This window comes from Ranitomeya variabilis, chromosome 4 (genome assembly GCF_051348905.1).
Source record: "Ranitomeya variabilis isolate aRanVar5 chromosome 4, aRanVar5.hap1, whole genome shotgun sequence".
NCBI lineage: Eukaryota > Metazoa > Chordata > Amphibia > Anura > Dendrobatidae > Ranitomeya > Ranitomeya variabilis.
This window is the reverse complement of record NC_135235.1, coordinates 397,066,072-397,092,439: the sequence shown is the minus strand read 5'-3', so window position 1 is coordinate 397,092,439 and position 26,368 is coordinate 397,066,072. Positions and strand designations below refer to the sequence as shown.

General features: G+C 44.9%; 1 protein-coding gene across 1 annotated transcript in view; it reads right to left on the bottom strand.

Moving 5' to 3' along the window:
* LOC143767002 (uncharacterized) overlaps positions 1 to 26,368 on the bottom strand; it is an 89,471-nt gene that overhangs the window by 9,778 nt on the left and 53,325 nt on the right. The window contains exons 3-4 of the mRNA XM_077255022.1: positions 7,993 to 8,106; positions 2,255 to 2,377 (exon numbers count right to left, since the gene is read on the bottom strand). Of these exons, the coding sequence (XP_077111137.1) occupies positions 2,255 to 2,377; positions 7,993 to 8,106 (237 nt within the window). The remainder of the gene's footprint in view (positions 1 to 2,254; positions 2,378 to 7,992; positions 8,107 to 26,368) is intronic.

The window sequence follows — 26,368 nt, the reverse complement described above, 5'->3', positions numbered from 1 at the left end:
ACAAAACCGTTATGACCTGCACTTTTATGCACGCCCAAAAAGACAGATACCAGTTGATCAGAAGCCAGACAGTATCCACAGTGCCTGCATCTGCCTCACTATAGGGAATCTTCTGCTGGAGGTTCTGTATTTCACAAATGTACATGGGAACCCCAGTATAAGCACTCAGCGCTGAGTGCAGGATAAATGTGAGCCAAGCCTTAGTGGAATCTTTAGGAGGCAGAATGAACAAATCAACAGCAGGTTAAGAATTAGTTTTATTTATTTTTATGCCATTCCTCGTGCGGTATACTATAAGTGATTAGATGACTTTATTCTTCGGGTTGGTGCAATTACAATAATACCAGATATAAATCCGTTTTTTATTTTTGGCTTGTGTCACACATTAAAAGACACATTTTTTTGGCAAAAAAAATAATTTTTGCATCACCATATTTTGCGAGCTATAACTTTTACATATTTCTGTTAACAGACAACAGAAGGCCTGTTTTTTTTCTGGACCGAGATGACATTCTTATTAGTATCATTTTCAGGCACATTACATTTTTTGAACCCTTTCCATTCTGATTTTTGGGAGGCAGAAACAGCAAAAACCAACAATTCAGGAATTGTTATTTTGTTTTTTTTTAAATTCCATTTTGTGTGTTATAAAATTGATAAGGCAGCTTTTTCCTTCAAGTCAGTACTATTACAGCAATACCACAATTATATAATTTTTTAATGTTTTGGCGCTATTACACAATTAAAACTGTTCTATTGAAAAAATAATAATTTTTGCATTGCTGTATTCTGAGAGCTACAACTTTTTTATTCTTTAGCTGATGGAGCTTTATGGTGGCTTTTTTTGGCTGGATAAGATGATTTTTACAGCGGTACCATTTTTTTTACATTCGTCTTTTTGATCCCATTTTATTCCACTTTGTAAATGTTTTTACGGTATGATGAAAAAGTATAGGCATTTGCCTCGTTTTTTATTTTTTATGGTGTTCACTGAATGGGTTAATTAGTGTGACAGTTTTATAGGCTAGGTCAATCTGGACACTGCAGTATGAAATATGTGTATTTTTTTAGTTTTTTTTATTTTGTTTACATACAAATACTTATTCATGTGTACAATATATATACAGTATATATTTTCTTATTATTTTGTTATTTTTTCTAAAAAAAATTTCCCCTTTTTTTTACATTTTTGTTTTAGACCCTCTATGGGACTTTCACTTTTCTTGCTTTCATTGCTGAAAGAATTGCAATGTTTTATAAACTGTCAGTGCTGCACTGACACACAAGCTTTTTAGACTATGCTGAGCATGGTCTAACAAGCATGATAGCCCTGGTGATTTGGATGTCATCATAACATTGGGTCACCATGCCAACAGTTGGGCTACTGCGATGTAGCCATAGAGGTGCCGGTTGGAGGGAAGAGTGAGCTCCCTCTCCCTGCCTTCTAAATGCTGCGATCAACATTGATCACAGCATTTAGGTGGTAGAACTGCTGTGACCAATGTGGGCGCTGCTCCTGGCAGTAACAGTCAAGTGTGTGCTGTCAAATTTGCTGAACATCTGGCGGCTATCGCACATGCACAGCTCCTGTGCATGCAGAATTGTCAGGACGTATCCATACGTCCAAGATCGAGAAGTCCTTCCCAACCAGGATGAATGGATATACAGTGACATTTTATTAGCTTAGGAATAAAGACACCTCCTCCTGACAAATAGCAAAAAATGGATGCAGCACGGAGACAATACAGATGGCAAAAAAGGTCACTGCACTTGATACTTGACTATTGCACTTAATCACATGGGCTGATGACCGGATCATGAAGCTTTATATGAAAATCCCTATTTATTATAATTGCCAGACCTGAAATAACAAGCACTTTTCACCTATTGTGTCCCCCCATTTCCTTGTAGATTGTAAGCTTGCGAGCAGGGACCTCACTCCTAATGTCACTGTTTAAATTGTCTTATCTTGTATTGAATTTATTGTCTGTACATGTCCCCGCTTAATTGTAAAGTGCTGCGGAATATGTTGGCGCTATATAAATAAAAATTATTATTATTATTATTATTAGTTTCTCACAGATGGTAGAATTTACACCGATGTATAGATGAAGCCTAATAGACAGGATTCTGCTTTACTATCTGCACAGCACATGGAAAGGGAATGTTTTAGCCAAAGAAAACAGTGCCTATAATAAAGAATTAACCAACAGCGACAATCACAAGTAGGTGTATTGTTCAGAGTTGACTTTACCTGAGGATCCTTAGTTGACGAATGGCACAGTGCATATAATCCAAAGATATTAGCAGAAATGGATAAACATAGTAGAGCCACATTTGTACTGATTAAGGTATAGTAAAATTTATATTCACCTATCTGTAAATCAAATACAAAATATTAAATTTATTCTCTTAATATAAATGTTCTTACACAGTGACTGCCCCGAAAGCTTGTCATTAATTGGCTATATAATTTTAGTTTACTGGTGTAGCAGCTTCAAGTTTCAGGCTACATGTCGACATGTTCCACGCAACAGTAATTGAGTCGCCCACCAGGGCTGTGGGGTACTCGGTACCGGGTCCTGCATTCACAGGGGGATGTCACGGTGGCTGCGACCCGGTCCGTGGCCCTGGGTGCCCATGTAAATGGGGAAAGGTCTTTAAAGGAAATAAAGTTTATGTTCGTGACGCCACCTGTGGTATTCGGTCAGTGGGGACCGATGCTGCTTTAAGGGGTCCGCTAGGGTAATGTTATGGCAGCTAGATGGTATAACTTCCCACAGGTGAAGTGCATCCCCAGGGCTCCCAGTGTGTAGATGGAAGATGGTGAATGGCGCAGTAAAGAACGAGGACACAGGTTTGCAGTCTCTTTACCTGGTTTGCTGAAGACTTCAGGCAGCCACAGTCCAGGGTACCAGATCACAGGGCAGGGAGAGTCTGGCCAGTTTGTAAGCAAATCCAGACTCCCCCTTTACCAGGTGGGAGTTAAAAGCCTTCCTCTAGCACGGTGGTGTTGTAGTCCCTTACTGTTTCACATAAGGTCCTCACAGTTGTTCTCTCTGTCCCCCATATAGGATAGGACATAACCCATATGACTGGTGACTTGAGCCGGTTCATAGGGACTCTAGCACGCCCCAGGCTTTATAGGTGTCACCGTGCCTCCTGGATATTAAGGCGGACAGCTCAGCAGTCCTGCCGGTCTCTGATGTAAGTCATGGAGTTCCTTACAATCCTTGATGTCCCGGCTACCGGTTGTCTGCTCTTCAGAGGGAGGCAGCCTGCTCGTGGCTGTTCTCCCCTGATGTCCTTCTCCTTTTGCTTCGCTCTCCTTCACTCTCACTGAACAATGATCGGCTTTCTGTGTGCCTCTTTCCAGGAGCTGTGGTGCTTCAGACAACATGGCCCCTTCAGACGTTCTGACCCTCTAGGTCCGTCTGCTCTCTTCTGTCTCTCTGACAATCTGATCTCCCTTTCCCTCCAAACCACAATGTATATAGGGGAGTCACCTAGTAAATAGGATCAAAAGCTCCCCCTTGTGGCCTGGAGTGTGAACATGTTGTGTGTATGGTGGTTACCTGATAAGAGCTATCCTTCATCGCTTCCAAACGTAACATTACTCTCCCCGTGAGGAAAGCTATGCTACTGTGAAGACCAGGACCCTGGGGCGCCACACAATTCTCAGACATGTCGCACAATGAAAAACATCTGTGCAACTTGTCCATTTCTATTTTGTGACTACTTTGGAGCCAAATCTCATATAGGTCGAATGCAAGTCGCAGTCGCATGTGACTCTCACTGAAGCAATGGCAAGTGAGTCAAGTGCGACTTGTCACCAGAGGCATAAAATCCAATACATTTGAAACTTTTGCAACTTTATGTCTATGTTGCAAGAGGTCACAGGCCATAATATGACACCATTTAGATATCAAGAAGTGTCACAATATGACCCTGTGATTCTCATTGTCGCCTGACACATCGCCTTGTAGCCCTAGCCCAAGTCTTGGAGTCATCAGATACACATAACTTGATAAGAATAATGCAATAGAAACACTTGGCACTCAGGAATTTGCAGTGAAAGAAAATACATTTATTTGACAATCCTTATGGTTGTGTTTAAATTTTTGGCCTTACAATTGGACCTTTATCAGAAGTTTATGACATCCTGATGGATCACAATGTGCATCATGTCATTTGAGCACTGGAAGACCCGGCACCTAAGGGTATGTGTCCACGTTCAGGATTGCATTAGGATTTGGTCAGTATTTTACATCAGTATTTGTAAGCCAAAACCAGGAGTGGAACAATTAGAGGAAAAGTATAATAGAAACATATGCACCACTTCTGCATTTATCACCCACTCCTGGTTTTGGCTGAGAAATACTGATGGAAAATCCTGACCAAATCCTGATGCAATCCTGAACGTGGACACATACCCTTAGGGTATGTGTCCACGTCCAGGATTGCATCAGGATTTGGTCAGGATTTTACATCAGTATTTGTAAGCCAAAACCAGGAGTGGAACAATTAGAGGAAAAGTATAACAGAAACATATGCACCACTTCTGCATTTATCACCCACTCCTGGTTTTGGCTTACAAATACTGATGTAAAATCCTGACCAAATCCTGATGCAATCCTGAACGTGGACACATACCCTTAGGGTATGTTTCCACGGTCAGGAAACGCTGCTTGTTTGACGCTGCGCAGCGCTGCAGCGTCAAACAAGCAGCGTCCAGATGTTCCTGCATAGTGGAGGGGATTTTATGAAATCCCGTGTCCACTATGCGTGGAAACCCGCACGCGGCGGCCCTGCGACTCCGGACATGCTGCGCGTCTTTTCAGATCGCAGCATGCCCGTACACCTTGCGGGGACGCAGCGTCCCCGCAAGGCATATCACAGGGCCCTATGGGAGAGAGCGATCATCCCAGATGTGAAGAGTTAACACATCCGGCATGATCGCGTCCCATTAAGGGGGCGGGGCTTAGCGCCGAGCGGCTTCGCCGCTGCGGCGATACCGGCCCCCATCCGTACCGTGGAGACATACCCTTAGGGTATGTGTCCACGTTCAGGAAACGCTGCATTTTTGACGCAGCATTGAGCAGCATGCATAAAAAACGCAGCGTCCAAATGTTACAGCATAGTGGAGGGGATTTCATGAAATCCTGTCTCCACTATGCAGTAAAAGACGCATGCGGCACACCCAAGAAAACTCACATGCGGCACGTCTTTTAAGTACGCAGCATGTCCTTACATTGCAGAAAAAACTCAAGGACAACGCAGGTGACCTGCCAGTGACCTCAGGTGCAGATTTGGTCAGGATTTTACCTGCATAAAATCCTGACCAAATCCTGAAGCAATCCTGAACGTGGACACATACCCTAATGAAGGCAACCCAAGACAGAAAAACACATGAAGAACATTAAGGGTATGTTTCCACGTTCAGTTTTGCTTCAGGCTTTGGTCAGGATTTTATGCAGGTAAAATCCTGACCAAAACCGCACCTGAGGTCACTGGCAGGTCACCTGCGGTGTACCTGCGTGTTTTGCTCATAGTAGCAACATGCTGCGTTTAGAAAAAACGCACCACGCATGCGTTTTCGCGGCAAAAACGCATGCGTTTTTTAACGCATAGTGGAGTCTGGATTTCATGAAATCCCCTCCACTATGCTGTAACATCTGGACGCTGCGTTTTTGACGCTGCGGAAAAACGCAGCGTCAAAAACGCAGCGTTTCCTGAACGTGGAAACATACCCTAAAGAGGACTCACAGTTCACTGAACAGAAGGCTGCAGACTCAGAGGTAATACAGGTGAGAAATGAGATATTTTTACTGCTATTTACAATTCAGCAAAATGACGGCTGGCCTTCTTCCAATTTGCTGAATTTGCACAATGTGAGTCACTAAGGCTATGTGCTCACGTTCCGGAAAGTTTGCAGTATTTTCCTGAGCAAATCCGGATGACTTTCGCAGGAGATCCGCACATGTATTTTTTGCATTTTTTTCGCGTTATTATTGCGTTTTTTTGAGTGATTTTTTGTCGGTTTTTCGGGGTTTTTTTTACAAACAATCAGTAGATTTGGGTTCCAGTACCATCTTTATGCTGATGACACCCAATTATACACCTCTTCTCCTGCTTTCACTCCGACCTTCTTAGAAAACACCAGTGATTGTCTTACCGCTGTCTCTAACATCATGTCCTCCCTCTATCTGAAACTGAACCGGTCAAAAACTGAACTCCTCGTGTTCTCTCCCTCTACTAACCTACCTTTGCCTGACATTGCCATCTCCGTGTGCGGTTCAATCATTACTCCAAAGCAACATGCCCACTGCCTTGGGGTCATCCTTGATTCCGAGCTTTCATTCACCCCCCACATCCGATCACTGGCTTCTTATCTGCATCTCAAAAACATTTCTAGAATTCGCCCTTTTCTTACTTTCGACTCTGCAAAAACTCTTACTGTTTCTCTTATTCATTCCCGTCTGGACTATTGTAACTCTCTACTAATCGGCCTCCCTCTTACCAAACTCTCCTCGCTCCAATCTGTCCTGAATGCTGCTGCCAGGATCATATTCCTCACCAACCGTTACACCGATGCCTCTACCTTGTGCCAGTCATTACACTGGCTACCCATCCACTCCAGAATCCAGTACAAAACTACTACCCTCATCCACAAAGCACTCCATGGCTCAGCACCACCCTACATCTCCTCTCTGGTCTCAGTCTACCACCCTACCCGTGCCCTCCTAATGACCTCAGGTTAGCATCCTCAATAATCAGAACCTCCCACTCCCGTCTCCAAGACTTTACACGTGCTGCGCCGATTCTTTGGAATGCACTACCTAGGTTAATACGATTAATCCCCAATCCCCACAGTTTTAAGCATGCCCTAAAAACGCATTTGTTCAGATTGGCCTACCGCCTCAACACCCTAACTATCCCTGTGTGGCCTATTTAAAATAGAAAAAAAAAAACACATAATCAGGTTCCTTGCATTGTGTTCTCATACACTTTATGCAGTTAATAGCCCTCTGTGTCTGTACTGCTACATACTTAGGCTGTTAACTGGTTCATGCAGCTTTACATGAACACCCGAGCCTTACACTATGGCTGGTCCAAATAACTAAAGCAATTGTTACCATCCACCTCTCGTGTCTCCCCTTTTCCTCATAGTTTGTAAGCTTGCGAGCAGGGCCCTCATTCCTCCTGGTATCTATTTTGAACTGTGATTTCTGTTATGCTGTAATGTCTATTGTCTGTACAAGTCCCCTCTATAAGTTGTAAAGCGCTGCGGAATATGTTGGCGCTATATAAATAAAAATTATTATTATTAATTTTTTTTTTTTTTTTTCCCGGAGGTTCCCAATATAATAATTTAGTGGCAAGTCCGCAGATTTTCCGCAAAATTAATAACATGCTGCATTTTTTTCCGTGATGCATTTTTTTCACAGAAAACATGGGCACAGAAATTACGGAATGCATTAAATTGATGGGATCCTTAATGTAGGCATATTTTAAGCATTTTTGCAGCGGAAAACCGAAGAAAAAATGCGAAAAAAAATGCAAAAAATCCGGAACGTGTGCACATAGCCTTAAAATTTTTTTCAAGAATCTCTTCATGTTTAGCTATGCAGTAAATGTACTGACCTGGAGAATCATATTGCCAGATCCCTTTTACTACACAATCTAAGCCATAAAAATTAAACCCAAAAATCATTGGTTGAATTGACTTCTTACATAATAGAAAATTGAAGAAAAGTAGGTAAAAGTGACAATGCAAAAATGAAAATTTACTGTGTCCTTAAGAGGTTGAACTCTCACTGATATGCCATCAAAATCTGAAAGGGAATGTACAATCAGAACATTTCAAAATATTTAAATTTGGTTCTCATTCCATTTTTTTTATTGGTGTTTTTTTTAATGTTTAAATTCTGTGTGGCGCATATATACAGATATGTGTTTATATAGTAAATTTATAAAACTTTAAAAACTCACCGAATTCTGAGGATATTGATAATTCCACAGTGTTTCCAGATCTATTACATTAAACACAAGTCCAACAGGACTGATAATGGTTGTTAATATGTTGAAAATCAATGAGTTTCGGATCTGTGGAGTAAGATATGTCAGCGATGACTTAGAAATGATCTCTTTCTGCATACTAATCCAGTTAGATACCCATTAGGCTATGTTCACAATGAGTCTTTCTAGCTGAAAGTCTTCAAAACGCTCCTGAAAAACTAAAAACTCCTCAAAGCTTGGAGGTTCCGCTCCAAAAACTCAGCAAAATGACTCAGTGAGAACAAACCTTTGGAGTGGACTAATGTGGCACCCCTGCGGGTCCAATCGCCGCAGAGGTATTGCACCTCATCCAGAGGTGTGATACCCTGCTCTCAGGAACGAAGGGGCACTGCCCATGACCCACACACATGCACCCAACACCAGACCTCTATAGGCCTGGAGATAACTAGGTAGAGGGTGTGGGTGGAGGAAGTAGGGAGAGGAGGAGTCAGTGACAAGAGGAGTGGTCAGTAAACGGCAGAGGGAGTTGAAGCTGGGGACTGGAGGAGTGAGGAGCTTGTCCCCGCACCAGAGGACAGAGAGAGAGAAAAAGGAAGATAGAGAGAAGTTCCAGAGAGTGAGGGAGGAAGAAGGGGTCCTAGGGGCACGGATAGTGAGGAATCCACCCGTGGGGCCTGCATCCACACCAACTGTAGTCAGGTGGAGGAACCAGGTCACAGTAAGGGACCGGCCCTAGACTAGAGGAGAAATTGAGAACTCAGCTAGCAAACTTGAGGCTGAAGTAACTGCATGTGCTACAGTCAACTCCACACACACTCGCTGAAAAGGCAGCCATATAGGGTCAAGGGGACCAAGAGGACGTCACCCGACAGGATCTGTGGCTGCTGGCTCAGGACACTGTGCGTAATGGCGCAGGGCAGGAGAGGCGAGAGCCAGCACAGAGATACAGCGAGGGAAGGAACATAAAAAGGGGGTTCTGGCAAAGTGTACCCCAAATTAACTGAGAGATGACTGGACCACAGACCCGGAGGACACAGCACCCAGCTGGGGATTACATATACGTAAGAACTGTGAGTACAGTGTGGAAACTGCACCCTGCTGTGTCCTCTGAATTATTACTGCGTCACCTGCCCTGCTCTACAACGACCACCACCATCACATTTAACACCATAACTGCCCTGGGGCCTAGCTCTACCTGTGGAGAGCTGTACCAACTCTGCTGCGTCACAAACTGCCCCAGTGGATCTGAACTGCAGCATCGGCCATATTATCATTGCCGAACACCACGGGTGGCGTCTCAAATTATTCCCCTATAAACTTTCCCCCTTCACATCACTTTTTATTGGACGCCAAGGACCACGTACAGGGGGGTGATCAGGTGGATGGGGGGCAGGGGGTGATCAGGGGGGGGCAGGGGGTGATCAGGGGGGCAGGGGGTGATTAGGGGTGATCACTGAAGAGGGTGATCACCAGGGGAGGAGGGGCTGACAGGCGCAGGGGGCGGTAGGAGAGGAGAAATCAGAGCGGCAGCTGCAGGTGATAAAGGGGGCAGTGGTTGATCACCGGAGCAGGGGGTGATCAGGGGGGGCAGGGGGAGGGAGCGAAGGTTGGGGGGGGGTGGAGGAAAGGAAAGGGGAGGTACCTGTCCTCAGCAGCAGCGGCGGTGCTGGCAGTTGCAGTGGAGGAGGTGGTGGCAGCAGCGGCGGCGCTGTGAAGAGGTGTACAGCGGCAGCGGCTGTGGCAATCGCGGTGTCTGGGGGGGCAGGTGAGCAGTCAGGCACCTCGCTCCTCAGCTTCCATGGACGGGATGAAGCTGAGGAGTGAGGCAGGCATTGTTTTTCTCCGCCCCCACATCTGATTGGAGGGCTAGCGTCACATGGACGCTAGCTCCAATCAGATCTGAGGGGGGTGTAAAAAAGGTCAACAGAAGTGATCGCAGCCCCGGGGGGGCAAAGCCACCCCCCTGGGGTCAAGTATAGGTCCCCCTGCACCTGCGGGTCGGGTGACCTTTCATTAACCCCGGTCACCCGACTGTTATGACCCCAATGGCGAGGGTCTCAGAGGAACGTGGAAGTCTGCAGAATACAAAAATCCAGCTCATAGGGTAGTGGTAACTGGGTTGACCATATATCTACTCCTAACGCCAACACTAGAAGTAGCCGGGGATCATTCCTACGTTGATTCTAGATGACACGCGCCAGCCGGAGAATCTAGCTACCCCTAGTAGAGGAAAACAAAGACCTTTCTTGCCTCCAGAGAAGGGGACCCCAAAGCTGGATAGAAGCCCCCCACAAATAATGACGGTGAGGTAAGAGGAAATGACAAACACAGAAATGAACCAGGTTTAGCACAGAGAGGCCCGCTTACTGATAGCAGAATAAAGAAAGGTAACTTATATGGTCAACAAAAACCCTATCAAAATCCACACTGGAAATTCAAGAACCCCCGAACCGTCTAACGGTCCGGGGGGAGAACACCAGCCCCCCTAGAGCTTCCAGCAAAGGTCAGGATATAGATTTGGAACAAGCTGGACAAAAATACAAAACCAAAACAAATAGCAAAAAGCAAAAGGCAGACTTAGCTGATAAAACTGGAACCAGGATCAGTAGACAAGAGCACAGCAGACTAGCTCTGATAACTACGTTGCCAGGCATAGAACTGAAGGTCCAGGGAGCTTATATAGCAACACCCCTAACTAACGACCCAGGTGCGGATAAAAGGAATGACAGAAAAACCAGAGTCAAAAAACTAGTAACCACTAGAGGGAGCAAAAAGCAAATTCACAACAGTACCCCCCCCTTAGTGAGGGGTCACCGAACCCTCACCACGACCACCAGGGCGATCAGGATGAGCGGCATGAAAGGCACGAACTAAATCGGCCGCATGAACATCAGAGGCGACCACCCAGGAATTATCCTCCTGACCATAGCCCTTCCACTTGACCAGGTACTGAAGCCTCCGCCTGGAGAGGCGAGAATCCAAGATCTTCTCCACCACGTACTCCAACTCGCCCTCAACCAACACCGGAGCAGGAGGCTCAGCAGAAGGAACTACAGGCACAATGTACCGCCGCAACAAGGACCTATGAAATACATTGTGAATAGCAAACGACACAGGAAGATCCAGACGAAAAGATACAGGATTAAGGATTTCCAATATCTTGTAAGGCCCAATAAAACGAGGTTTAAATTTGGGAGAGGAGACCTTCATAGGAACAAAGCGGGAAGAAAGCCATACCAAATCCCCAACGCGTAGTCGGGGACCCACACCGCGGCGGCGGTTGGCAAAGCGCTGAGCCTTCTCCTGTGACAACTTCAAGTTGTCCACCACATGATTCCAGATCTGCTGCAACCTATCCACCACAGAATCCACCCCAGGACAGTCAGAAGGCTCCACATGACCCGAAGAAAAGCGAGGATGGAAACCAGAGTTGCAGAAAAAAGGCGAAACCAAGGTGGCGGAACTAGCCCGATTATTAAGGGCAAACTCAGCCAACGGCAAGAATGTCACCCAATCGTCCTGATCAGCAGAGACAAAACACCTCAAATAAGCCTCCAAAGTCTGATTGGTTCGCTCCGTCTGTCCATTAGTCTGAGGATGGAAAGCAGACGAAAACGACAAATCAATGCCCATCCTACTACAAAAGGATCGCCAGAACCTGGAAACGAACTGGGATCCTCTGTCTGACACAATATTCTCAGGGATGCCGTGCAAACGAACCACGTTCTGGAAAAACACAGGAACCAGATCGGAAGAGGAAGGCAGCTTAGGCAAAGGAACCAAATGGACCATCTTGGAGAAGCGATCACATATCACCCAGATAACGGACATGCCCTGAGATAGCGGAAGATCAGAAATGAAATCCATGGAGATATGTGTCCAAGGTCTCTTCGGGACAGGCAAGGGCAAGAGCAAACCGCTGGCACGAGAACAGCAAGGCTTAGCTCGAGCACAAGTCCCACAGGACTGCACAAATGACCGCACATCCCTTGACAAGGAAGGCCACCAAAAGGACCTGGCCACCAGATCTCTGGTGCCAAAAATTCCCGGGTGACCTGCCAACACCGAGGAATGAACCTCGGAAATGACTCTGCTGGTCCACTTATCCGGGACAAACAGTCTGTCAGGTGGACAAGACTCAGGCCTATCAGCCTGAAATCTCTGCAACACACGTCGCAGATCCGGAGAAATAGCTGACAAGATAACTCCATCTTTAAGAATACCAACAGGATCAGCGACTCCAGGAGCATCAGGCACAAAGCTCCTAGAAAGAGCATCGGCCTTCACATTCTTTGAACCTGGTAAATACGAGACAACAAAATCAAAGCGGGAGAAAAACAATGACCAGCGGGCCTGTCTCGGATTAAGGCGTTTAGCAGACTCGAGATACATCAGATTTTTGTGATCAGTCAAGACCACCACACGATGCTTAGCACCCTCGAGCCAATGACGCCACTCCTCAAATGCCCATTTCATGGCCAACAACTCCCGATTGCCCACATCATAATTTCGCTCGGCAAGCGAAAACTTCCTAGAGAAAAAGGCACAAGGCTTCATAACAGAGCAACCAGGGCCTCTCTGCGACAAAACGGCCCCTGCCCCAATCTCCGAAGCATCCACCTCAACCTGAAAGGGAAGTGAGACGTCAGGCTGGCACAAAACAGGCGCCGAAGTAAACCGGCGTTTCAACTCCTGGAAAGCCTCCACGGCAGCAGGAGCCCAGTTAGCTACATCGGAGCCCTTCTTGGTCATATCCGTCAAAGGTTTCACAATGCTAGAAAAGTTAGCGATAAAACGACGGTAGAAGTTAGCGAAGCCCAAGAACTTCTGAAGACTCTTAACTGACGAGGGCTGAGTCCAATCAAGAATAGCTCGGACCTTGACTGGGTCCATCTCCACAGCAGAAGGGGAAAAAATGAATCCCAAAAAGGGAACCTTCTGTACACCAAAGAGACACTTTGAGCCCTTGACAAACAAAGAATTTTCACGCAAAATTTTAAAGACCAACCTGACCTGCTCCACATGCGAATCCCAATTATCAGAAAAAACCAAAATATCATCCAGATAAACAATCAAAAATTTATCCAGATACTTCCGGAAAATGTCATGCATAAAGGACGGAAAAACTGAAGGCGCATTGGAGAGCCCAAAAGGCATCACCAAGTACTCAAAATGACCTTCGGGCGTATTGAATGCGGTTTTCCATTCATCACCCTGCTTAATGCGCACAAGGTTGTACGCACCACGAAGGTCTATCTTGGTGAACCACTTGGCACCCTTAATCCGGGCAAACAAGTCAGACAACAGCGGTAAAGGATACTGAAATTTGACAGTGATCTTATTTAAAAGCCGATAATCAATACAAGGTCTCAAAGATCCGTCCTTTTTTGCCACAAAAAAGAATCCCGCACCAAGAGGGGAAGAAGACGGACGAATATGTCCTTTCTCCAGAGACTCCTTGATATATGAACGCATAGCGGTATGTTCAGGTACCGACAGATTAAACAGTCTTCCCTTAGGAAATTTACTGCCTGGGATCAAATCTATAGCACAGTCACAGTCCCTATGAGGAGGCAGTGCACTGGACTCAGACTCACTGAAGACATCCTGATAATCAGACAAATACTCCGGAACTTCCGAAGGCGTAGAAGAAGCAATAGACACAGGCAGGGAATCCCCATGAATACCACGACAGCCCCAACTTGAGACTGACATAGCCTTCCAGTCCAGGACTGGATTATGGGTCTGTAACCATGGCAGCCCTAAAACAACCAAATCATGCATTTTATGTAAAACCAGGAAACGTATCACCTCGCGGTGTTCAGGAGTCATGCACATGGTAACCTGTGTCCAATACTGCGGTTTATTAGCTGCCAATGGTGTAGCATCAATACCCCTAAGAGGTATAGGATTTTCTAATGGTTCAAGAGTAAAACCACAGCGCTTAGCAAATGAGAGAAATGAGACTCAGGGCAGCACCTGAATCTACAAATGCCATGACAGGATAAGATGACAGTGAGCAAATCAAAGTTACAGACAGAATAAATTTAGGTTGCAAATTACCAACGGTGACAGGACTAACAACCTTAGCTATACGTTTAGAGCATGCTGAGATAACATGTGTAGAATCACCACAGTAGTAGCACAAGCCATTCCGGCGTCTATGAATTTTCCGCTCATTTCTAGTCAGGATTCTATCACATTGCATTAAATCAGGTGTCTGTTCAGACAACACCATGAGGGAATTTGCGGTTTTTCTATCACATTGCACCGAATTAGGTGTCTGTTCAGACAACACCATGAGGGAATTTGCGGTTTTGCGCTCCCGCAACCGCCGGTCAATTTGAATAGCCAGTGCCATAGTATCATTCAGACCTGTGGGAATGGGAAAACCCACCATAACATTCTTAATGGCTTCAGAAAGGCCATTTCTAAAATTAGCGGCCAGTGCACACTCGTTCCAATGTGTCAGCACGGACCATTTCCGAAATTTTTGGCAATACACTTCAGCCTCGTCCTGCCCCTGAGACATAGCCAGCAAGGCCTTTTCTGCCTGAATCTCAAGATTGGGTTCCTCATAAAGTAAACCGAGCGCCAGAAAAAACGCATCAAGATCAGCCAATGCCGGATCTCCTGGCGCCAGCGAAAAAGCCCAATCCTGAGGGTCGCCCCGTAAGAACGAAATAACAATTTTTACTTGCTGAGCAGAATCTCCAGATGAACAGGGTCTCAGGGACAAAAACAATTTACAATTATTCACGAAATTCCTAAACTTAAACCTGTCTCCGGAAAACAGTTCAGGAATCGGTATTTTAGGTTCTGACCTAGGATTTCTGATAACATAGTCTTGTATGCCCTGCACACGAGTAGCCAGCTGGTCCACACTTGTAATTAAGGTCTGGACATTCATGTCTGCAGCAAGCATAGCCACTCTGAGGTAAAGGGGAAAAAGAAAAAAAAAACTCAGAATCTTCTTTCTTATAATCCCTCTTCTGCAATGCATTAAACATTTAATATTGGCCTGGCAAACTGTTATGACCCCAATGGCGAGGGTCTCAGAGGAACGTGGAAGTCTGCAGAATACAAAAATCCAGCTCATAGGGTAGTGGTAACTGGGTTGACCATATATCTACTCCTAACGCCAACACTAGAAGTAGCCGGGGATCATTCCTACGTTGATTCTAGATGACACGCGCCAGCCGGAGAATCTAGCTACCCCTAGTAGAGGAAAACAAAGACCTTTCTTGCCTCCAGAGAAGGGGACCCCAAAGCTGGATAGAAGCCCCCCACAAATAATGACGGTGAGGTAAGAGGAAATGACAAACACAGAAATGAACCAGGTTTAGCACAGAGAGGCCCGCTTACTGATAGCAGAATAAAGAAAGGTAACTTATATGGTCAACAAAAACCCTATCAAAATCCACACTGGAAATTCAAGAACCCCCGAACCGTCTAACGGTCCGGGGGGAGAACACCAGCCCCCCTAGAGCTTCCAGCAAAGGTCAGGATATAGATTTGGAACAAGCTGGACAAAAATACAAAACCAAAACAAATAGCAAAAAGCAAAAGGCAGACTTAGCTGATAAAACTGGAACCAGGATCAGTAGACAAGAGCACAGCAGACTAGCTCTGATAACTACGTTGCCAGGCATAGAACTGAAGGTCCAGGGAGCTTATATAGCAACACCCCTAACTAACGACCCAGGTGCGGATAAAAGGAATGACAGAAAAACCAGAGTCAAAAAACTAGTAACCACTAGAGGGAGCAAAAAGCAAATTCACAACACCCGACCCGCAGGAGCGCAATCCTTCTGTGACACAGCATATGCGTCATAGGTCGGATTGGCACCGACTTTCATGACGCATACGCTGTGTCACAGGTCGGGAAGGGGTTAAAGTATTTTTAGCACTTAGGTTAGGATACTGGTGGTGTATGATGAGCGGGGGGCACGTGTTTGATGTTGGGAGGGATTGGGAAGAGCTCAGAGGAATTATTTTGTAAATTATTTTTGTTTCTAACTTTATGTATGCACATTGCAGCTAGCCAGTAAGGGCACAGCAAACATCCACAATGTCCATACACAATGACTTGTACCGTTCACACATATCCCTCTCTATTTTCTCAGTATAACAGCACAGAGAGGCTACTTCTGACACTGTTCCTTGGGGCTGATCGATTTTAGCTAGTTAGCTAGGTGGTTGCATCAAAGTCATATAGTTAAGATAGCTAGTGTCCTGTGTGGCTGTGAAATCGACCTTCCAACAGATTTTTTTTTCTTGTGCCATTACTGAGGTCCACAGATAAAGACAGCATGGCACATTTCATAGAAGTGTGTTGTAAAATGCTTCTATTGTGCTCCATGCATGAACAGAGTTTTCAAAACCTATTATTTTAGTTGCTAAACGTGATTCAGCAAGGCATATGTCACCTTGTCATTTAGTGCTGCAGAACTTCATCTGTGTGCAGAGCTGTTGCAGAGTTAAAAAAAAACTTTTTTTCAGTTGGTAATGTGATTCAGTATGCCATATCTAACCTTGTAAGTTAGTAGTAGTCAAATTCATCTGGGTGTTGCAGAGGTGTTGCAGAGTAAAAAAAAAAACTGTTTCTGTTACAAACGTGATACAGCATGCCATATCCAACCTTCTCATTTTGTGGCGGTGAAATTCATCTATGTGCAGACTGGTGCAGAGTAAAAAATATATTTTATTCAGTTGCTGACGTGATTCAGCAAGGCATATGTCACCTTGTCATTTAGTGTCGCTGAACTTCATCTGTGTGCAGAGCTGTCGCAGAGTAAAAAAAAATTTTTTTTTTCAGTTGCTAACGTGATTTTGCACCTCATATCTCATCTTGTCATTTAGAAGGGGTGAAATTCATCTGTGTGCATAGCTGTTGCAGAGTAAAAAAAAAAATTAAAAAAATCTGTTACAAATGTGATACAACATGCTATATTACACCTTTTCATTTTGTTCTGGTGAAACTCATCTCTGTGCAGAGCTGTTGCAGAGTAAAAAAAATCTCTTATTTTTTTAATGTTATAAATGTAATACAGCACGCCATATCCCACCATCTCATTTTGTAGATGTGAATTTATCTTTGTGCAGAGCTGTCGCAGAGTAAAAAAAGTTGTTTTTTTTTCAGTCGCTAATGCGATTCCACATGCCATACCTCACCTTGTCATTTAGTGACAATGAAACTCATCTGTGTGCAGAGGTGTTGCAGAGCAAAAAACTATTTTATTTCTGTTCCAAACATGATATGGCACGCCATATCCCAACTTCTTATTTTGTGGTGGTGAAATTCAGCTGTGTGCAGAGCTCATGCAGAATGAAAACAAATATTTTTTTCTGTGACAAACGTGATACAGCAGGCTAGATCACAGTTTGAAATTGTTTGGAGCATATATTCTATTGTACACAGGCCTTATCCACAGTTAAAAAAAAACTTTATTCTGTTAGTAATGTCATACAGAAGGCTAGTTGTCAGTTTGAAATTGTTTGGAGCATATCTTCTATGTTATACATGCCTCATCCACACGAAAAAAAACTTTCTTATGTTACTAACGTGTTACTGTAGGGGAGATCTCAGTTTGAAATTGTTTGCAGCATATCTTCTACGTTATACAGGCCTCATCCACACTAAAAATATACAGGCCTCATCCACACTAAAAAATGCTTTCTTCTGTTACTAACGTGATACAGTAGGGGAGAACTCAGTTTGAAATTGCTTGGAGAATACATTCCTTATTATACAGGCCTCATCCAGTATGAAAAAAATATTTTTTCTGTTACTAATGTGATACAGTAGGGGAGATTTCAGTTTGGAATTGCTTGGAGCAAATATTCTATGCTATACAGGCCTCATCCACACTAAAAAAAATGCTCTCTTCTGTTACTAATGTGATACAACAGGGGAGATTTCACTTTGATATTGTATTCTATGTTACACAAGCCTTATCCACAATAAAATGTAATACTTACTTCTGTTAGTAAAGTGATTCAGCTCACTATATTTATTCTTGTCATTTAGTGCTGCTGAAATTCAGTTGTGTACAGAGCTGTTGCAGTTTAAAAAAACCCTATTTTTTCAGTTGCTAACATGATTCAACATGCCATATTTCATGTTGTCATTTAGTGCCGCTGAAAATCCGCTGTGTGCAGAGCTGGTGCAGGGTAAACAATCTAACTAGGTTTGAGCAAAACGGACCCGATCCTAGTGAGGGATCGGCCATGCGGTCGGCGATCTTTGTGCCAAAGTCGCATTTCGTATGACACTTCCAGCGCCATTTTTGTCACGGGAAGACTAGGTGAGCGAGAGCTAATAACCCGGGCCCCTGCAGTTTCCCTCAGACTAGGGAAATCCTGACTGACCCTCTACCTGGAGTTTACACTGATGGTGTGCATGTCCAGGCCTCGAACCTCACCCTGTCTCCTGTTTCAACCCTAGGCTGATACCTCCGCCCACCACCCAGTGAAGAGGTAATATTCCAATACCCACAGTTAGCACAGACAAGGATAAAGGAAAATATACACCACGCCGCAGTCACTCAGGAATACACTATAAATGTGCAGGGCAAAATAAATACAAATATAGGAAGGAGTAAATAAGACAAAGGAAAATATACCACCAGCAACGAATCTCCAACAACCAGCTCTCCACTCCAGACCGAGATAACAACGCACAAGACAGAAGCTATAATCGGCGACGACCAATGATCAGGAGAACTATTTAAACACAATGGGCATGGCCCAGCTTCCAATCTGAGGATCAGGTAAATTAACCCCGGAACAGCTAGATAAAATCTAGCCGACGCCAATGAGCAAATAGTGGTCAAAAGCGGAATTACCGCTGTCTGTCGAATGACCTGGTCTGAACAGCTTCCGACATGACAGTACCCCGCCTTCTACGAGGGACCCCAGGGCCCTCACGGCTTATAGGACCCGGCTTGTCTGGATGGCGATGATGAAAAAACCTGACCAGCCGATCCGCATGAATGTCCGAGGCTGGTACCCAGGACCTCTCCTCAGGCCCATAACCACGCCAGTGTACCAAGTACTGTAAAGTGTGATGCACTACACGAGAGTCAACCACCTTGGAGACTTCAAATTCCAAATTACCATCCACCAAGACTGGAGGTGGCATAGGCGCCGCGTCCACAGAACCCACCACCTTCTTTAGAAGAGACCTGTGGAACACGTTGTGTATCTTATACACCGTAGGGAGCTCCAATTGGTACGCTACTGGGTTAATGACGGCGGTGACCCTAAATGGACCAATAAACGGTGGACCCAATTTAAGGGACGGTATTTTGAGTCTTATGTTTTTTGTGGATAACCACATCCAGTCATCCACACTCAGGCCCGGACCTGGCACACGCCTACTGTCAGCCACACGTTTGTACCTAGCACCCACACTCAACAGGCGCTGTTTAACTCTCCTCCAGACTGATGACAATTGTGCTCCTAACTGATCCTCCTCTGGAACGCCGGAAGAGCCCCTCTGACTCAAAGTACAAAATTGAGGATGTAGCCCGTGAACACAAAAAAACGGAGACTCCCCAGACGACTCCTCGTGGTGATTATTGATGGCAAACTCAGCCAAAGGAAGAAAAGTAGACCACTCCTCCTGGTTATCAGAGACAAAGCAGCGTAGGTACTGTTCCAAATTTTGGTTCATACGCTCAGGCTGACCATTTGACTGAGGATGAAACGCCGAAGAATGAGATAACTTGATCCCCAGCCATGAGCAAAATGCTCTCCAAAATTTTGCCACAAACTGAGACCCCCTATCAGACACGATGTCAGATGGAACCCCATGAAGTCTGACCACCTCCTGCACAAATACCTGAGCCAGAGTCTTAGCATTAGGCAACGAAGGCAAAGACACAAAGTGCGACATTTTAGAAAACCGATCAACAATCACCAAGATGACCGTGTTCCCAGCTGATGAGGGCAAATCAGTGATGAAATCCATGGAGATTTCCATCCAAGGCTTACTAGGTACCTCAAGAGGAAGTAGTGTGCCAACAGGACGGGAGGGGGGCGTCTTAGCCCTAGCGCACGTGGTACAAGCTGACACGTATGAGACCACGTCCTGTCAGATCTTGGGCTACCAAAACCTACGTGACACCAACTCCAAGGTACCTCTAACCCCTGGGTGGCCAGCCAGGACAGCATCATGATGCTCCGCCAAAACCTTTAAGCGGAGATGAAGCGGTACAAAAGATTTGTTGATGGGAAGCTCAGATGGTACCTCCTCCTGAGCCTCGGCAGTCTCAGCCTGAACCTCGGTAGTGAGGGCCAAAACCACAACACCCTTTTGGAGGATGGGTACTGGATCCTCCCAAGGTTCTCCCCCCGGAAAACACCTGGGCAGAGCATCCGCCTTAGTGTTTTTAGAGCCCGGTCTGTAAGTGACAACAAAATTGAACCGCGTGAAAAGCAACGCCCAGCGAGCCTGCCTGGGGGCCAGACGCTTGGCTGACTCCAAATACAGCAGATTCTTATGATCGGTAGGGTTGAGCGAAACGGGTCGATCATTTTCAAAAGTCGCCGACTTTTGGCTAAGTCGGCGTCTCATGAAACCCGATCCGACCCCTGTGCTTGTCGGCCATGCGGTACGCGACTTTCGCGCCAAAGTCGCGTTTCAATGACGCGAAAAGCGCCATTTCTCAGCCAATGAAGGTGAACGCAGAGTGTGGGCAGCGTGATGACATAGATCCTGGTCCCCACCATCTTAGAGAAGGGCATTGCAGTGATTGGCTTGCTGTCTGCGGCGTCACAGGGGCTATAAAGGGGCGTTCCCGCCGACCGCCATCTTACTGCTGCTGATCTGAGCTTAGGGAGAGGTTGCTGCCGCTTCGTCAGAAGCAGGGATAGCGTTAGGCAGGGTCCACTAACCACCAAACCGCTTGTGCTGTAGCGATTTCCACTGTCCAACACCACCTTCGGTGTGCAGGAACAGTGGAAGCTATTTTTTTTTTTTTTCCTCAGCGCTGTAGCTCATTGGGCTGCCCTAGAAGGCTCCGTGATAGCTGTATTGCTGTGTGTACGCCACTGTGGAAACCAACTGCTTTTTTCAAAGCACATATCCTCTTGTTCCTTTCTGCACAGCTATCTTTTTTGTTTGTCCACACTTTTTATTTAATTTGTGCATCAGTCCACTCCTATTGCTGCCTGCCATACCTGGCTTAGATTACTGCAGGGAGATAGTAATTGTAGGACAGTCCCTGTTTTTTTTTTTTTTTTTGTGGGAGATTAAGATTGGCATTTCTGCTACAGTGCCATCCCTGTGTGTGCCATCTCTCACTGAGTGGGCCATAGAAAGCCTATTTATTTTTTCCGTGATTTGTGTTCTAAATTCTACCTCAACACAAAAACACTACATCAATCAGTGGTAGAAAAATATTGGCCTCAGTCAGGGCTTGTGTGCCACTGCTGTGTGTGCTATCTCTTATTCAGTGGGCTATAGAAAGCCTATTTATTTATTTATTTTTTTTCTTATTATCTGGTTTCTAAAGTCTCCCTGAAAAAAAAATAAATAAATAAAAAAACAGTGGGAGAGTAATATTGCCCTTTCAGCTTGTGTGCCAGTCTTGACTCCTGGGTGTGCCACCTCTCTCTCTAATTGTGGGCCATAGAAAGCCTTTTTTTTTTTGTTTTTTTTTTAAATATTATTTGGTTTCTAAAGTCTCCCTTAAAAAACAAAAAATACATAAAAAAACAGTGGGAGAGTAATATTGCCCTTTCAGCTTGTGTGCCAGTCTTGACTCCTGGGTGTGCCACCTCTCTCTCTCATTCAGTGGGCCATAGAAAGGCTATTTATTTTTTTGGTTTTTTTAATATTATTTGGTTTCTAAAGTCTCCCTGAAAATAAAAAAAAAAAAACTTAAAAAAACAGTGGGAGAGTAATATTGCCCTTTCAGCTTGTGCGCCAGTCTTGACTCCTGGGTGTGCCACCTCTCTCTCTCATTCAGTGGGCCATAGAAAGGCTATTTATTTTTTTTGTTTTTTTAATATTATTTGGTTTCTAAAGTCTCCCTGAAAATAATAAAAAAAAAACTTAAAAAAACAGTGGGAGAGTAATATTGCCCTTTCAGCTTGTGCGCCAGTCTTGACTCCTGGGTGTGCCACCTCTCTCTCTCATTCAGTGGGCCATAGAAAGGCTATTTATTTTTTTGGTTTTTTTAATATTATTTGGTTTCTAAAGTCTCCCTGAAAATAAAAAAAAAAAAACTTAAAAAAACAGTGGGAGAGTAATATTGCCCTTTCAGCTTGTGTGCCAGTCTTGACTCCTGGGTGTGCCACCTCTCTCTCTAATTGTGGGCCATAGAAAGCCTTTTTTTTTTTGTTTTTTTTTTAAATATTATTTGGTTTCTAAAGTCTCCCTTAAAAAAAAAAAAATACATAAAAAAACAGTGGGAGAGTAATATTGCCCTTTCAGCTTGTGTGCCAGTCTTGACTCCTGGGTGTGCCACCTCTCTCTCTCTAATTGTGGGCCATAGAAAGCCTTTTTTGTTTGTTTTTTTTTTAATATTATTTGGTTTCTAAAGTATCCCTTAAAAAACAAAAAATACATAAAAAAACAGTGGGAGAGTAATATTGCCCTTTCAGCTTGTGTGCCAGTCTTGACTCCTGGGTGTGCCACCTCTCTCTCTCATTCAGTGGGCCATAGAAAGGCTATTTATTTTTTTGGTTTTTTTAATATTATTTGGTTTCTAAAGTCTCCCTGAAAATAAAAAAAAAAAAACTTAAAAAAACAGTGGGAGAGTAATATTGCCCTTTCAGCTTGTGCGCCAGTCTTGACTCCTGGGTGTGCCACCTCTCTCTCTCATTCAGTGGGCCATAGAAAGGCTATTTATTTTTTTGGTTTTTTTTAATATTATTTGGTTTCTAAAGTCTCCCTGAAAATAAAAAAAAAAAACTTAAAAAAACAGTGGGAGAGTAATATTGCCCTTTCAGCTTGTGTGCCAGTCTTGACTCCTGGGTGTGCCACCTCTCTCTCTCATTCAGTGGGCCATAGAAAGGCTATTTATTTTTTTGGTTTTTTTAATATTATTTGGTTTCTAAAGTCTCCCTGAAAATAAAAAAAAAAAAACTTAAAAAAACAGTGGGAGAGTAATATTGCCCTTTCAGCTTGTGTGCCAGTCTTGACTCCTGGGTGTGCCACCTCTCTCTCTAATTGTGGGCCATAGAAAGCCTTTTTTTTTTGTTTTTTTTTAAATATTATTTGGTTTCTAAAGTCTCCCTTAAAAAACAAAAAATACATAAAAAAACAGTGGGAGAGTAATATTGCCCTTTCAGCTTGTGTGCCAGTCTTGACTCCTGGGTGTGCCACCTCTCTCTCTCATTCAGTGGGCCATAGAAAGGCTTTTTATTTTTTTGGTTTTTTTAATATTATTTGGTTTCTAAAGTCTCCCTGAGAAAAAAAAATAAATAAATTAGGTGGGAGATTAATATTGACATTAGTGCTTGAGTGACAGTCCTGCGTGTGTGTCATCTCTGTGATTTTGTGCCACAGAAAACAGAGTGTGTAACATTGTGCCTGATTTTCCTTGTGGTCTCACCAACCTGTTAAGGGATATTGAAATCATACTGAAGTTATAGCTCACCGTGTAAGTTGTTTGACAGCAACAAATAAAGTTACTTTGGTTAAGATTTTAAAACAATGAGGAAGTCTGGTGCAAGAGGTCGTCGTGGGCGTTCATTGTCAGCTGGTAATGATGGTAGTGGTAGTGGAGCATCAGGTGGTCGTGGGGATAAAAATATTCCACCTAAGTCTGGAGCTGTGGAGCCAGTTTCGTCGTCAGGCTACACAAGGCCTCAAACGCTCTCTTTTCTGGGAGTAGGAAAACCGCTTTTAAAGGCGGAGCAGCAACAGCAAGTTTTGGCTTACATTGCAGACTCAGCCTCTAGCTCTTTTGCCTCCTCTTCCGAAACTGGTAAATGTAAAAGCAGCGCGTCGCTTGTGGATGTTCACGGTCAGGGACAAGTCGCTTCCTTGTCCTCCTCAGCAAAAACTACAACAAGAGAGAAGGATGCAGCAGGCGACACAACGGGTCACTCCATGGAGCTCTTTACACATACCGTCCCTGGCTTAGAAAGTGAAACATTTAACAGGCCATGCCCATTACAAGTATATTCTGACATGGAGTGCACTGATGCACAGCCACAGCCAGAGTACTATGCTGCTCCTTTGACTCAGACCACCACATTGCCCTCTCAGGGTACAGATCCACAATCAGACCCTGATGAGACTATGTTGCCCCGCCACGAACGCTATACCACCGACCGACACAGTGACACAGACGAAGTTGCACACGAGCTCGAAGAGGAGGTAATAGATGACCCAGTTATTGACCCCGATTGGCAGCCATTGGGGGAACAGGGTGCAGGCGGCAGTAGTTCAGAAGCGGAGGTGGATCTTGAGGCAGGCAAGGTAGTGAGTGATAACGGAAGGAATTTCATGGCTGCCATCTCCCTTTCCCAACTGAAACACATTCCTTGCCTGGCTCACACCTTAAACCTGGTGGTGCAGTGCTTATTGAAAACTTATCCTGGGTTCTCCGACCTGCTCCTCAAAGTGCGTGCACTTTGCTCACATATCCGACGTTCGCCTGTACACGCCAGCCGTATGCAGACCTATCAGCGGTCTTTGAACCTTCCCCAGCATCGCCTAATCATAGACGTTGCAACAAGGTGGAACTCAACACTGCACATGCTTCAGAGACTGTGCGAACAGAGGCGTGCTGTTATTTATTTGTGGGAGGATACACGGGCAGGCAGTAGGATGGCAGACATGGAGTTGTCAGGTGTGCAGTGGTCTAAGATACAAGACATGTGTCAAGTCCTTCAGTGTTTTGAGGAATGCACACGGCTGGTTAGTGCAGACAACGCCGTAATAAGCATGAGCATCCCCCTAATGCGTCTGCTGATGCAAAGTTTGACGCACATAAAGGAGCAGGCGTCTGCACCAGAGGAAGAGGAAAGCCTTGATGACAGTCAGCCATTGTCTGGTCAGGGCAGTGTACAGGACGAGGTAGCGGGCGAAGAGGAGGTGGAGGACGAGGAGGATGATGGGGATGAGTATATTTTTAATGCCGAACCTTTCCCGGGGCACAGGAAATTGGTTGCGTGTCACGGCCGGGTTCTGGTTTTTTGAGGGACACAAGTGACGTAGATTTGCCTGCAACTGCCCCTCAACCAATCACAACCGGAGATTTGACAACTGGAACTTTGGCCCACATGGCGGATTATGCCTTACGTATCCTAAAAAGGGACACACGCATTACGAAAATGATGAACGATGACGATTACTGGTTGGCCTGCCTCCTTGATCCACGCTATAAAGGCAAATTGCAAAATATTATGCCACATGAGAACTTGGAACTAATATTAGCAACCAAACAATCAACTCTTGTTGACCGTTTGCTTCAGGCATTCCCAGCACACAGCGCACGTGATCGTTCTCACACGAGCTCCAGGGGGCAGCAGACTAGGAGTGTTAGGGGTGCACACATCAGAAGTGGCGTTGGACAGAGGGGTTTTCTGACCAGGTTGTGGAGTGATTTTGCTATGACCGCAGACAGGACAGGTACTGCTGCATCAATTGAAAGTGACAGGAGACAACATTTGTCCAGTATGGTTACTAACTATTTTTCATCCCTTATCGATGTTCTCCCTCAACCGTCATTCCCATTTGATTAATGGGCCTCCAAATTAGACACCTGGCCAGAATTGGCAGAATATGCATTGCAGGAGCTTGCTTGCCCGGCAGCAAGTGTCCTATCAGAAAGAGTATTCAGTGCTGCAGGTTCAATATTAACCGAAAAAAGGACTCGTCTGGCTACCCAAAATGTTGACGATCTAACATTCATTAAAATGAACCACAACTGGATTTCGAAATCTTTTGCCCCACCTTGCCCGGCCGACACCTAGCTTTCCTATGAAAAGCTCTTGCCTGTGAATTACTTTTCTAATGTCTAATTTGCTGCAGCTGATTGTACAGCATACGACATGTTTACACCTCCCTAAATGGCAAAACTCCCCACACGGGGCCGTGGTATCGCGACTTGGCGCAAGCACCCGTGAGACTGCTGTTTGTCTGAAGAGGTGGGTGTGCTCGCTTTTGGTTGACGGCATTGCTACTGGGTCCCTCATAGTACAATGTAGTGTCTCTGGCGGTGGTGGTGCGCACCCAACGTCAGACACACCGTTGTAACATGAGGGGCCCTGGGGCGGTCCCGCCGGCCTCAAGAGAGTTCCCCCCTACCCCAGCTCAAAATGTGCTCTACCACGTGCAAAATTATGTCGCACAGCTCCACCAATCTTTAGTCTATTCGCTGACATC